Below are 15,236 nucleotides of genomic sequence, written 5' to 3' on the forward strand. Positions count from 1 at the left end.
TATATAGTAGTTTGGTGTGCTTGTTTGGTGTGCTTGTGTTATGTGTATGTGTTTTGGAACAGCAATTTTTTTCCCTAGGAAAAAATTTGCTGTTCTGTACGTTCGATGTTTTCAGCTTTTGCTGAATAGGGGTCGATAGTAGAACATTCGAAGTTTTGAAACTTCAATGTTCTAATACAGACCCTATAAATACACTCTGGGGATCACTTCTGTGGCTCAGCTCGACAGGGACACAGGAAAATAACTTTCTTGGGTGGTGTAAGCCAGGGAACCTTGTTGGCTAGGCTTACTTAGGCCCTTGGGCTGGTAGCCTAGTACCTACCTATGAACCTATGTCCTGTGCAATAATATCTGAAAAAAGTTACAGTGAGAGAAGCTTAAAAGCAGCTTTATCTGTAAAAGAAATAAAGGCATAGCACAGTGAGTAGTTTACTTTTAACAATGTGCACAAAGGAAGATAACCAATTAATAGCCAAGGTGCCATATCTAATACTATTAGAGGTGGCTCATGAGACCTCTGTGTTTTACTTTGTTCCATTCTTTTCAGTGATGTGATGATGTCATTACAGATAAAATGTCCTAATTCTGGCCACTTCCATCCATGCTGCCAGTAGCTTCTGCATACAGCTCCAAAAACAGGTATTCTGTAGCTTCTCCTTTTCTGTATGGGATCCTACTTTTGGGGGAGGGGAGATTTTTTTCTCCCTTATTTATCATCCTATGGCTCCCTAGCCAGTGTCCAATGTCCATTTCTGGTCTACAAGCCTCCTTCTTAATCACACAGGCTAACTCTTTATGGCGGGGGTTGATACAGAACTTGAGGGTATCCTGGGGGTCTGTATGTTCATATATGTTGGGGGGTTCCATTTTACTCTGTTCCTTCCCATACTTCCTTTTGGTCCCTCATGGTACGTCCAAGGGGTGGGTGTGTAATGAGGACATGTAGCACATCCTACCCATCTCCACAGCAGCATAGCCTTGTCCTCACCCAGTTCCTTTCTTTGTTTGTTACATGCCTCCTGGTATGATGTCTCCCACCTTCACTCTGGATCAACACAGGAGATGCCCATGGAACCACCTACCCATCCATCCCTCCCACTCCATCAGATGCCTGACATGCTGATCAAACCCAGGTCAATGGGGCTGTAGTTAGGCCCTTATCCCTCTACACCAACAGAACTGCATATTTACTTCCATTTTTAATTGGATTAGTAGTTTGTTCTCCTTTTTCTCTCTCCATGTACTTAAAAAAAGAGATTCATATCCATTCTTGGCATTTGCTATCATCCTTCATTCCCAACCGCTATATTGTCTTCCAATAATACTATCAGCCTTTCTTTTATTTTGTCATTCTGTACATAATCACATTTATCTCATCTGTTCACTCTTGTGTATGCCTTTAATTTTCTTTCTGATTATTCCCTTTTTGTCATATGTGAATCTATCTGGGAAAGTCTTCTTAAAGTCTTCTTCTCATTGGCGTTTGTTTCAATTCTTCCCTTTGGATTGTTTTTAAATAAATGATAGGCTAAATACAAACAAAACAGCAATGAAATGTTGACAGCTTATTCCTGTGGGGAATAGGAATGACCCAAAAGCTCCATGGGAGAGGCATTCCCTCCTATACATCTAAATCAACATCCTGGTGTATCTGCTTGAATAAGAGGGATCATGTTTAGTGACCAGTATTGAAGTTTTGCAATTGGTTTGGTATTGTCAGCTATCCATTTTCTAATTTCTCTTTGTGATAACAGTTATACGTCATTACATCATGTAAAAATGTCCTTCTGCTTAGTTATTTTTACATATAGAAAATCTACTGTCTGCCACAATTAAAAATAACATAAGCTTGAGCCGATTATAGAGTACAACGCCCCTTTTGGAATGTACATCACAAGACATCTGCAGCAGCTGGAAAGGCCACAGAAGTACCTCACAAAGAGGATTACTGGCCTCTAACAAATGCCCTACACTCACCACCTCAAAAATCTCCAGCTTTATTCCATAGCATATCGCCTACTCCGTGGTGATCTCTACCTAACATATAAATCTATGTCAAACCCAGAGCTGTTGGACATGCTACACCTAAAGAAATCCCAATCCCTCCGAGCTACATGCTCTAGGGACCTAAACCTTGTCACCACAATAAACAGGACACGCTGTTGGGATAGATTCCTGTCCCATAGACTTCCTATACTCTGGAACAAGCTACCCATCTATGTCAAGAAAAGTTCATTAGCACTTTTCAAGAAAAATCTTGATGAGTGGATGGGAAATAGGAAATACACCCTGAGGATCATTTCTGTGTCTCTGCTGGACAGTGGCACAGGAAAATAACTTTCTTGGGGGGCGTAAGCTATGGAACCCTGCTGGCTAGGCTTACATAGGCCCTTGGGCCGATAGCCTAGTACCTAAGTATGAACCTATGAACCAAATTCATAACTGCTACCAAGAGGTAAACACGATGTGCACAGCTCACTGTAACCTTTTGAATTTCAAAGATAGCACTACCTTGGTGCTTTTGCATGATGGTGGTGGACTGTATCTGCATTCAAGGGGAGAGACATATACTAATTAGCCATATGCTCACCCTGGAGTAGTACGAGCACTCCTCGTCCCTCATAGTAGTGAACACAGCCAAAAGGTAATGTTGATCCATTGTGGTAGAGGTAAGTGCTAGAGAGTTTAGGGTAGGGAGATGCTATGGGGTGTGTGCATGGGTGTATGCAAGGGACTGCATGTGTGAGCATATGTGTGAATTTGCGTCTGCTTGGGAGGTAGTGGTAGGGGATAAGTTAGGTAGGGATATGTGTGTGTGTGTGTGTGCGTGTGTGTGTGTGTGTGTGTGTGTGTGTGTGTGTGTGTGTGTGTGTGTGTGTGTGTGTGTATCTGTGTGTGTGTGTGTGTCTGTCTGTCTGTCTATCTATGAGTGAATAGATGAGTATATCTGTGAGTACGATTGGGTGAGGAGGGGGTTGTGTTTTGTGTGTGTGTGTGTGTGTGTGTGTGTGTGTGTGTGTGTATGTGTGTGTGTTTGTGTGTGTGTGTGTGTGTGTGTGTGTGTGTGTGTGTGTGTGTACGTGCACTTGTGTTTTAGTTGGTGGGTTGGGGTGGCTGTCTTACTTCCTCACAACTCTAGACTAATTAACCTTCAGCAATGAGTTGCGGGAACCACTAGCCACCAGACATACCTCTTCAAACTCATGCCTGAGTGGCACTTAAACAGAATGGGTATTGGGGGAAGCAGGAGTCACCAGGGATACCTCTTTAAAGAACTTGTGCCTGAGTGGCACTTAAAGAGAACAGGGAGCTGGGAGTAGGAGGAGCCATTTATCAGCAGGATAAGTCTTAGGCTACATGCCTTAATAGCAGATGAGGTTGGTGGAACACTAGACACCAGAGATACCCTATATGGCATGCCTTAAAGGCTTAAAAAAACAGTGTGTGTGGAACCCCTAGACACCAAGAATAAGTAACATGCCTGAAAAGGGATTACAACCCTAAACCATCCACTTCCCACTTTATGTGGATTATCTAAAAATATTTGTATATATTTTTATATGTTAAGAATTCGTGCTACATCTTTAAATGGTTAAATTGTTGCATGCGATGAACTGTTATGTTTGAACACACTTTAAGAGGCTATTTGTGAAATGTGTCATGTCATAAGTATCATTTATTGAATGTAGTAAATTCTGTATTTGCACTGATGGAGGAAGCAATCCTGAAATCTTTGCTTTTGTGATTAGTTTTGAATAAACTTTCCTGGGATTGACAATCTGGCAGTTTTTTTTCTGTTTTATTGATTTTTGCCTTTGACTTCATTTGCTTGTGTTCCTCATCCATTAGTGAGATATATGTCCTTTACGTATCCTTGGGTTTGTTTCTGTTTAACCTGTAGTAAAATTCTTTACTTCAGTCTTTCAGACTTCTGTCTGTACATACAATAATACATAATAATGCAATGATCACTCTATATGTGTGTTTTTTTTCAGCACCAATACACAACTCTGATGTAGCACAGCAATCAGCCACAGCAGCTAAAGAAGGTATGACATTTCTTTTAGCATCTCAAATGTTATTTAACTTGTTTAGAAAAAAATATATTAATCATAATAAATGTTGCATTGGCAAACTATTGTAAATTACACAATTGCATATTTATGATAGAACTCTAAGTAACATGATACCACAAGTACAAAGTATTGCCTTATGAAGGCTACCTAGAAATGTATGTCTGCATTTTCCTGTGTTAAATGCTAGGTCAGTTCAGTAGTACAAAATGAGCTTGGCCTACATTTATTTTACAAAAATTAGAAATGAACAAGCACTGTTTGGCCAGCTTGTGTGTTGATTTCCTACCCAGTGGATAAGGTTCAATTCCTTGTCATTAAATATTATTTTTGGTACACCCTACAAATATGTATTTATTTCCATCTCAAATAGCTAATTAGAAATAAGAAGTAAGCTGATTTTTACCTAATGTAGTTTATTAATATGAGTTATGTGTAGTATACCTTGATCAGATGTTGTCTTTTTCATCTGTTCCTCAACTGATGGGTTTCAGATCCAACTTTGGCCATTTCAGTAGACTTTAGCTCTGTAGCTCGAGCTCCTCCCTTTGCCCATAATCCTCTCCTTTGCCTGAATTACTTCAGATCTCATTTGCTGCTTCAAAGTTTGGACATGGTCATCTGTAGCGCGAGTGTTTTTTGATCATAGATAAGTAATTTTCTCCTTTCTTTTTCTCTAGTGAATTGTTGTCTCTCTAGTTTCTTTACTCCCCTTTCTGCAGATAATTAAAGCAAATCTATGTACAGTTTTAGTTACAAGACAGTGTTTTTTCTCAGGCCTTGTGCCCCAGCTATCTGATCTGCAATCTTAATGTTGAGGTACTCCTTTTTTGACCATTGTTGGCAATTTTTCTGTACTGTTTACTAGTATTGGTTGTTACCTTAGCTGATAGTCCTTTCTTTTTATCCTCTTTTGCTATAATTGTTTTTAGTTATTGTTGTTGTTGTTTGTTGGTTTAGAATGTCATAAAAAAAACAACTGGTTTTAAAAAGTGCTCATCTTGGGGACACAAAATTCCTAAGTCAGGCACTTACTTCGAGTTCGTTGATTGCTCTGAACAGGGCACTTTAATACTGATTATGATACTTGTGCAGGGTTCAGTCGTAGAGTGCTGGTAGAATGCAGAAACAGACTTGTTTTAAAAGGCCTGCTTCCATCCTCTTCTTTTTCATCTTCTGGTGACCCCCCCTCCAAGAAATCTTCAGAGGCATTCAAGGGGTATTCCTTTGGCAAGGCTAATGATTTGAGGCAGTGTTCCACTGATAACTTTCTTCCTTTTACTTCTGGCTTGGCTCCGCCTGACGAAATTGTAAAATCTTTGGATCTGTCTACTACTTCAGATCCGACTCGATCAAAATTGAGATCCTTGGATCCCACTTCTCTTCAGATCTGTTATAATCCAAATCTAAGTCTCCAAGCCATAAGTCACCCAGTTTCTGTCTGGAGCCTATTTCCTTGAGGCTATATTCATCATTCTTGCAAGAGACACCTCATTGACTTTCCAGACCACTTCAACCTCTTCCTCCTTCATGTCAACTAAGAGTCTGACAGAAGCAGATGTGGATAGGATGACGAGAAAATTTCTCAGAACCCAGATTCATTTGGGATATATTATGTCTCCATCTCCTGTTGGATCCATGACTATACCACCAGTCCAGTCCGAGCTTTTGACTCCTACTCTGATCCGCCCCTTGGATTTGGAGTCTTTGGACCCAAGAATCTCAAGCTTGTCTGTGTTGGATCCTAAGGCCTGTTGGATCCTAAGGCCTGGCCCTCGTCAACTCTGACACCTTCTCTAATTCATGAGCTCCATTTCTGTCGGAGCTGGAAGGATCTCTGAACAGTAGTGTCAACACTGGAACTGGGGTGGGGTGGGGTGGGTTAGACCCCTGTGTTTTTGAAATATTCTTTCCCCTCAGAGTCTCAGCTCTGGACAGCTCGGCCCAGACCTCTATATCAAGGCAGTGTCTTGGGGATGTTCAGAGCTATCCTGAGTAGGTGACCATGGCTCCTGTCAGATCAGTTTGGTGTCCCCCTGAGACCACTGCCTTTGAGGTAGTGGAGAGAGCATTTTCCATCTCTGTGGACTAGAGATACTTGTAAGATGCAAGGTTCTTCCCAGGACTAATATGGAGACAGATTTCCCTGTGGCAGGGAGGAAATCTAATGGCATACATCACCCAGCCCCACAACACCAGAGCTTCAGGGGGCTTTGTCTGAGAGGCCATTCCAGTACTCCTAAAAGGTTGCCCAATTTCTGCACTCTAGAGACAGTTGTGGGGGGTGCTTATCTCTGCATCCAGAAGCCTGGACACCCATCACTAAAGACACCTGGGTGCAGAGTATAATATCCAAAGGTTATTACATACCATTCTACCTTCAACTTGTCATTTCCTCCAAAAAGATTTCTGATGTTCTGTCCAGTCAGAGGAAGGTGGCAACCATAGAAATAGAAAAGCTGCTGGCAAAAAGAGTCATTCAAACGGTCCTCTTAGTACAACAAGGATACAGAACTTGTGTGAGATTCTTTTCAGTACCAAAGAAAACTGGAGACCTGAGACCAATTTTGGATCTCAGGAACTTGAATCAATTTGTCAATCACTTCAATTTCCAGATGGTCACAGCTCAGTCCATTATGCTGCTCTTGCACAAGGACGATTGGATATGTCTGTAGATCTGCAAGATGCATACTATGACATCAAAATACACAGGCACTCCAGGAGATACCTTCAGGTCTGGCTGGGAGTCAGTCACTACCAGTTTAGGGTCCTGCCCTTTGGTGTCACAACAGCTTCCAGGGCAAGTGCATTGCAATGGTCACAGCTCACTTGAGACTGCTTGGTTTCCAGGTGTATCCTTACCTTGATAACTGCCTTCTCTGCCACCACCAAGCCACTACTGATCCGGGCCAGGAATTACTTGCTCCATCTGTTTCTTCAACCAGGCATTATGGTGATCTATGCCAAGTGTCAGCTTTCCCCTCTCAAGTCCTGGAATTCGTTGGTGTTCATTTGTAAACGGTGACACAGATAACAAGCTTAGCACAAACCAGGTTAAATACTCTGCAAAGTCAGGCATTTCTCCTTCGTTCTCTTTCTTCCCCTCATGCCAGGCTAGTCTTACAACTTCTCAGATCTATGGCAGCCTCCATAGTTCTGGTAACTTTAGCAAGATTTTACATGAGAGTGCTGCAATAGATGTTTGCAGTACAATGGTCAATAGGACATCACTGTTTGACCACACCAGTTCAAATTACAAATATTTGCAGGAAATACATAGCCTGGTGGATTCATATAGAAGAAGTTTCTCAAGACCTCCCTTTTTATCCCCCCTGTGCCCAAGGCCACAGTGAGTGCAGATACCTCCCACCTACAGCAGGGGCATTACTTGAGAAGGATGATCCAAGGCATATTTTCTCAGTTGGAAGTCAGTCTTCACTTCAATGTCCTATAAACGAGAGCAGTCTTATTAGCACTGTAGGTGTTTCAAGACACTATGTCAAGAAGCAATGAGAGTGTGGCAATGAGTAATATCTTCCTGCCTATTTCTTCTGGCAAAGTATATTCTGGGGAAGTCCAACATGCTGGCAGACAAACTAAGCAGATCAGTTTTACTTTCTCACTAGTAGTCTCTCAATCTGTTAGTGGTGGAAATGATATTTCTCCAGTGGAGTCAACTGTACTACAACCTCTCTACCTCTCCTCGCAATTCCAAGTGCAGCAGGTAATTTGCCCTGATCCCTTCAAAGAAAGAATCTCCAAGAGACTCTCTGATTCATGACAGGCCCTCCTGTCTCCTTTATGCCTTTCCCCCACTCCTCTTATTCACAGGTTTCTTCAGAAAGTATTTCAATGGAAAAGCAAAGTAATCCTCATTGCACCATTCTGGCTTTGACAAGTGTGGTTTCCCTTCCTGTGGCCTCATCTGGTTTGCTATCCATGGGTTTTGGATCCTTCTCAGAACATTCTATCTCATCCATCCGGGATACCGCACTTAGATATTCAGACCCCAAAGTTGACTGCATGGTCTTTCCACTTCCAGTGAAGGCTGGGCAGTCCAGGCTCTCTTCCCTGGTCATCATATAGTTACATCATAAGACAAAAAATAGCTCAAGACTGCTAAAACTCTTGTTCTTTATTAACTCAGTTTCAGTTTGAAATAGTAAATTCAATAAAATGATAAGTACCTTCATCTCCATTAGTTAAAAGCACTGAGACTTCTTCAGAATCTACAGTCAAGGTTCAACTTGCTACCATTTCTAATTTTCACTTATTAGGCAAAAAATATTCCTCCTTGGTATCAGTGATGTTATCACAACCTTTCTGAAAGATACCATTTTATTTTGAACACCTATTAAGGACTCTACTCCTCCGTGGAATTTTCCAGTGCTTCTTCAGGTTTTGACCTAACCTCCCTTTCAGCCATCTGCCAAGGTGGACTTGAATTTCTTGTCATGTAAAGCTATTGTTTAGGTTGTAATTACATCCACTAGATGAGTATCAGAACTTCTGACACTCTATTCCCAACCACTTTCTTTCCACGTAAAGTGGCATCAGAGGCAGCTATCAACCAGTCTATCAACCTGGGTAAGGGGAGGAGCGTGAGCTAAGGAGCGAAAGTCTACTGAAATAGCTGAAGTCAGATCCAAGGTCCAATCCAAAACCCATCAGTTGAGGAAAGACAAAAACAGACTACACAGATCTATCATTATAGTGACTACATAGTTTTTGCTTATCAAAAAGGACTGTGATTACTGGGTACCATGTAAGATGTATTTGTCACTGTATATTATGCAGCACTTAGACTAAGTATTATCACTGGAAATAAAGTAACTGAATATGTAGTGTCATGTGACACAATGTTTCAGTGGTTAATGGGTTTGAGGCTTAGTCCTGCTTTATATTAAACTGAATATGTAGTGTCATGTGACACAATGTTTCAGTGGTCAGTGGGTTTGAGCCTTAGTCCTGACTGCCTTATATTTACTGTTTGTGCACAGTATAAACACTCTCCTTGTGTTTCTCTGGATTTTCAGCCATTGAAGTTTCTTTCTACTCCTCCCTCCCCAAAAACAGTGTCATACAAACATCTGGGGATGTCACTTATAAGGGAGTGTTGGCCAAGATCCAGGAAAAACTCATTTACACCTGCTGTAGGGGGGGGGGACTCTCAGAAAAGTACAAACATCTGTATCACCTTCTGTTTGGTTGATTTACAAAGTCCATTGAACATATGGGAGAAACAGACAAATGTAGGTTTTGTAAAACAGAACTGGAAGCAGTCACACTCCTCATTGCTGGCTGTGACATACTAATGGCAGAAGGATTGTATACTGAAAGGCATAATAATGTGGTAAGACTGCTGCACTGGGGATTGTGTAAACATTATGGTACTGAAGTGGATGAAAAACACTGGAAACATGAGCCACAAATCATCATAGAAAATGATGAAGTCTACATCACATGGGATCATCCAGTACCAACAGCTCAAAAAATAGATGCTAGAAAACCGGATATAGTGGTCCATGAAAAGCAGACAAAAGTAGCATTGATCATTGAAATCGCTACATCCAGTGACTACAGTGTCTTGTGTACAGAGTGACAAAAAGTCATAAAATATCAGGATTTGTAGGATGAAACAAAGCAATGTGGAAGAAAGATACCCAGACAGTTCCAGTAGTAGTAGGAGCAACGTGTCTTATAAAAAGGAATCTTCAATCGCATTTAGATATGTTAACAATTCATGTAACTCCATACAAATTGCAGAAGGATTCATTACTGGGCACATTATGAGTGCTGTAAAGAGCACTTCTGGCTGACATCAAAGACTGAAACAATACTAATTTCATGAACTTTAATTGTACTTTGACTTACAAATGGGTTCCATTCCCATCATGGTAACAGAAACCCAAAAGACTTGGATAATTATTGTTTATTTATTTTATTTTATTTTCATTTGTTTACTGGGTAATGTCCACTGGACAAGAAGTCCTTTTTCAGTGGAGACCTGGGGAGGAAAGCTCAAAAGAATATAGTAATGTTGTTTGTCTTTCGGCTTTTCCCGGTTAGGGGTCGCCACAGCAGAACTCCGGTCCGCTAATGATTGGCAGTAGATTTTCACGAACGCCGAGGTGCCAGCTCAATGTTCAACCTTCAACAAAGGCACGCCCATTTACGCATGTCTTTCGAACGCCCACCCAACCACGGGGAGGACATGCAGACTCCACACAGAAGGCACTCCCCGCACTCCAGCCGAGAATCGAACGGGAGAACCTCTTGCTGAGAGGCAGCAACGCTACCACTGCACCACAGCGGATGTCCTCAAAAGAATATAGTAATACAGTAGCATAAACATAGTAATACAATAGCATAAACATAGTGAGGTATACAAAGAGATACAGGTATTATCAAATAAGAACATAGTACATAGCTTAAAAGACCTAGTGAATACCATATAATATAATTACAAGTCAGTGCAAGTATAAATATGATATAAACATTTAACATTGTACAATTTTGAGTGTGTGTGTGTGTGTGTGTGTGTGTGTGTGTGTGTGTGTGTGTGTGTGTGTGTGTGTGTGTGTGTGTGTGTGTGCGTGTGTGCGTGTGTGTGTGCGCGTGCGTGTGTGTGTGTGTGTGTGTGTGTGTGTGAAGAGGGACCTACATCACAAGATTTAGACAGTTGTGGGCCGAGTAGTGGAGAAATGGGGGGTGGGTGAAGGTTAGTCTGGAGCAGAGCATGGGCATAGCCAGTGTGATATGAAATATTGTTTTAGTTCCTGTTTAAAGTATCTTGATTGATTAATAGATAGGATTTGTTGAGGAAGTGAGTTCCAGACTTTAGCAATCTTGTGTCAGTATAAGGAGTCCTCATAAGAGTTATGTGACTTATTTGCTTTAAGTAGGATTTTTTCTGTTGATCTGAGAAAGTTAAGGTTTCTGTAGGGTTGGACAAGGTTAGTTAGGGCCGGGCAGTGTTCAGGTTTATGCATCACTGTGTGGGCAACTAATAATTGGTTTAGCGTGAGTACATTTGGGAGTTCTAACCATTCTAATTGATTGAGGGCAGTACTGAAGAAATGTTTCTGACTGTATCAAACTCCGTACTACTGTATCTGTTATTCTTTATTTGTCTCAGAACAAATTCTTGCCAGTTAATTTTTTCAGAGCTATTTCAATTCTATTATAACACAGCTAGACAGTTCAGTTTATATACTCTTTTCAACCAATGTTATTTTTAATGTCCTTGTGACTTGTTCTTCTGGTTTCTGTCTGTGTCATGAAAAAGTCCATGGTTATTTCATCCCCTTTTTTGGTCCTTGCTGTATCTGAAGACTTCACAAAAGTCTCTCCACGTCATCTTTGCGTCACTTGACCTGTCTGCATTTTATTTATTTATTTCTGCATCTGAAACCCAAGAAAGTCAACTTCCTTTTTTTCTATAACAGGATGCCTTTACAGTAAAGCCCACAGCTATATGTTATTAATATCTAAGCTGAATATGTACAAGAAATAACTGTTCTTGCAAAGCAAGCCGTATTATTTTGAAAACTGCTGTCTGGCCTTGCACATTTCCTTCACTGTACACACAGTATAATTTTGGGGGAAGCATTTTAATTTACACAATATCTATCAATTCCCCCTGGTTTAAATAAACCAAGAAAATTGTAAGACAATTTACAACAGAATATGATCTTCAGTACTTTGAATCTCTTGGTCTGTTGCAACATACGAATCCCTTGCATTCAGTGCTATTTTTTTAAAGAGTGTCACATTACCAACGGCTGTTACTTGATTAATACTTTTATTAACACTAATCTTATAATGACGATAAGAGAAATTAATGTGGAAGTTGTAGTATCCTACCATAGACACACAGCCATTATTACTTATCTATTTTAACTGTTTTTATGCTTCCTTAAGTAAGTTGTCAACCTTGCAGTTACACAGAAGCATTTCAAAATCTTGTCAGGTTAACCCTTGCTTTACAAGGCAAAACCTTGTATTAGAAACAAGCATATTTCTTTTGCATTGCATAATTTCATTATTGCTTTGGGAAAAGAATATTTAAAAAAAGCAATTTACAGGAAAATGTGATCCTCTGTACTTAATAGTCTTTCTTCATTGTTAACAAGTTACTTATTTGACAGTTTTATAACACATCTGCTCTGTTATATCTAAGATAGCTTCATAAGTTGCATTTGCTATTAACTTTGTAACTTTCTATATTGCCTTAGTGGCACCATACCAGTGAAAAATTCAGTTCCTGAAATAACACAATGTCCTATGTCCAGCTGTTTTAAAATCTTTCCCTATTTTTTTATCATGAACCTCCCTCTTTTTTTGGTGATTTTTTACCACGTTCTCTGGTAATGTGTGAGTAATTCTCATTACTGGAACTGCATACTCTATGTAACAGAATTTATTCTCTTTCATTTCTTCCTTAAAAGAAGTATTATGTGTTAACTCCCATGCTGTTTTATTTTATACTCAAGTTTTTTTACATGACCATAGCTCTTTTGTAAACAGTATCCCTTTTCCTATTTTTATCAACTGTGAATGTTTTTTTATGGCTGATTGTTTTACAACTCTATTTTTATAAGGTTTATTAAACATAAAACATGTATGTGTAATCTCTACAGGGACTGGCTGTAATGGCATTTTTCCCTCTGTAAGGAATGTGGCTAAAAACCCAACAATTTGACTTGTCACATGCCTTTGCAAACAAATTTTGCATGTCCAAAATATATTGAAATCAGGTATCCATCCGATCATGATGTCCCTCTTCTCATGATTTATTATATCTGAGTATCTCTCCCCATTTTTTCTTTGCAGCTGTTTTAGATTGCCTTGTCTTGTTCATAGATTGCTATTATAGAAACAAATTTAAACTTTTGTAAGACTGTTAACAGACTGTTACTGTACTGATACTGTTTGATTGTTATTAACTTACACTGATTTTTATGAACCAACATGGTGTGCTGCTTTTGCTTGGATTTTTATTAGCTGAAAAATGCTATTTGTCTAAGTTTTTAATGACTCTGTACTTTACTACCTGTATGTATTTTTGTGTATTATTACCCGGATGGCAGCTACACCAGTTTGACAAATGATGTTTTTGCTGTACTAGTTTGTTTATAAGACTGTTTGCTGTTATATTTTATGTAAGACATTGTTTTGAAAATATGACATTACAGTCACTGTTTTTTTACCAATATTGATTGTGTTTGCTGTATGCATAAGCTGCCTTTGGAGACATACTGTACTTTTAATGTGGAGGGGGGGGGGGTTGTCCCTCTCTTGTTACTATAGAACCTTTTGTCATTTAGGATTTGTCATAGGTACTGCCTTAAATGTTACTCCATTTACAGATGTAGATGTGGACTTGCATACCCAACATTTAATTGCATTGTTTAGTTTTGCATATACCATTTGCACTACTGTAAATGTATTTACTGTATTTGTATTAACTTTAACTTTACACTGTATCTGTATTAACTTTAACTTTATTTCTGTATGGCTGCAGGTTATTTGTGTTTTATTCTGAATCTGTCCTGGCTTATTAAACCAGTACAGTATACTAACATTGTCTTTTATTGCTTTAAAAGATCCCTGTACTTTGCTGCCAAATGATAACCTGTGTTTTGTTAATTTATTGCTTTAATGCCTATTGCCTGCCATGATTTGGGTTTTCTGTGTATTCCATAGGGTATACTTTATTTTTTATGTATCTCTCTGTGTTTGTTCCTGTGACTGATTGTCCCTGAATGTATTTTCTTTATCTTGATTTCTTTTCTTATTTTTGGGTTTTGAAGAAGCACTAGTATCTGCATAGATACCTTTTTGTATTTGACTTTCCTTCCATCTTTTATAATATGGACAATCCTGTTTAATTTGGCCTATTTTTTTTTACAAGTAAAATGTATCACCTGTTTTTCTGAACTTTGTTGTGTGTCTGTCTGTAACCCTGGTGGAGCAGAAGCTGCTCGTGTTTCCCGTGTTTGTTTTTTATCAGACGATTTATTACATCCCCTTCCTTTCCCTACGTAGTCTACAAGCTGTTTTTGTACATTTTCTATGTGCATCTGCAACACTCCATACTTGTTCATCAGACCATGTATTACACCCCCTTCCTTTCACCACATAGTCTACAATCTGTTTTTGTACATTTCCTGTGTGCATCTACAATACTGCGTACTTTTTTAAAACTGTCTAGGACTCTGGCTTAATCTCTGAGTCTGTACCTGTCTGTCAGGCAGAAACTGATTTTAAAGCTGCATCTACATTTTGCAGAATGTCATTAACTGTCTGACAGAACTGCTTTAACATAACATCTTGCCTGAGCAAAACATTATTTTGTTTTTTTCTGTCATGCTATTTTAGACTGTCTGTAAAACAGTTACGCGAGTCTAGACACTCACCTGTTTCAGCTGTTTGCTTTGCTTTGACATCTGCCAAAGCATTTACTGCAGGCCTTTTTTTGTATTATATTTTTTATGTGCTTTGATTTTGACAATGCTAAACTTTCCCTGTAAATCATTTTGGGAATTAATGCCCATAATTCTCGTACTGGAGCATTTTTTAGGGATTTGCCAACACTGCTGATGATTCCCCTTTCCCCTTCTGACCCAAACTGGCATGTGTAAATGCAAAAATAAAATTTAAATAAAGCATTATTTGAAATAGACCACACAGTGTATGTCAACCATTGTTTAAATGCCAACATACTGAAACAAAATTATTTTTTTTCTTTTTTTTGTCTTGACACTGAGGCAGAGTCTGTAATAAACAAGACTATTGATATATATCAGCAGGAGAAATAACTGTCATTTGTGCTGAACCCTGCCCAATGTAAACCTTGCTGCACTTTTTCTAACTGTCTTGCCAGATTAACTTCTGTAGTTTGTGGCCTTAGTAAATGTTATTGGGCTCTATCTGATTGTTACGTTAAACCAGAAATGTCATTATATAAAGTCTGAATGCTATGCTGAATCTGTTCCTCTAAATGGCATTATTGTCCCTTACTACTGTCTGTAGGAAAACTTTGAAAAGCTGTGAAAACCTTTTCTTTAAAAGGATATTAATAGCACACTGTACTATGTTAGAACTTTCTTCTGTTTGTGCATTTGCAATATTTACTATAAATAACATTTTTATGTAGTC

The 15,236-nt window shown here is 39.2% G+C and overlaps 1 protein-coding gene across 1 annotated transcript in view; it reads left to right on the forward strand.

Annotated features, from left to right (window-relative positions):
- Window positions 1-15,236, forward strand: part of LOC122816529 (uncharacterized abhydrolase domain-containing protein DDB_G0269086-like) — a 167,186-nt gene that overhangs the window by 38,154 nt on the left and 113,796 nt on the right. Inside the window, exon 5 of the mRNA XM_044089374.1 lies at window positions 3,996-4,049. Within this exon, the coding sequence (XP_043945309.1) occupies window positions 3,996-4,049 (54 nt within the window). The remainder of the gene's footprint in view (window positions 1-3,995; window positions 4,050-15,236) is intronic.

Source organism: Protopterus annectens, chromosome 1.part1 (genome assembly GCF_019279795.1).
Source record: "Protopterus annectens isolate FY-2018-M chromosome 1.part1, PAN1.0, whole genome shotgun sequence".
Taxonomy (NCBI): domain Eukaryota; kingdom Metazoa; phylum Chordata; order Ceratodontiformes; family Protopteridae; genus Protopterus; species Protopterus annectens.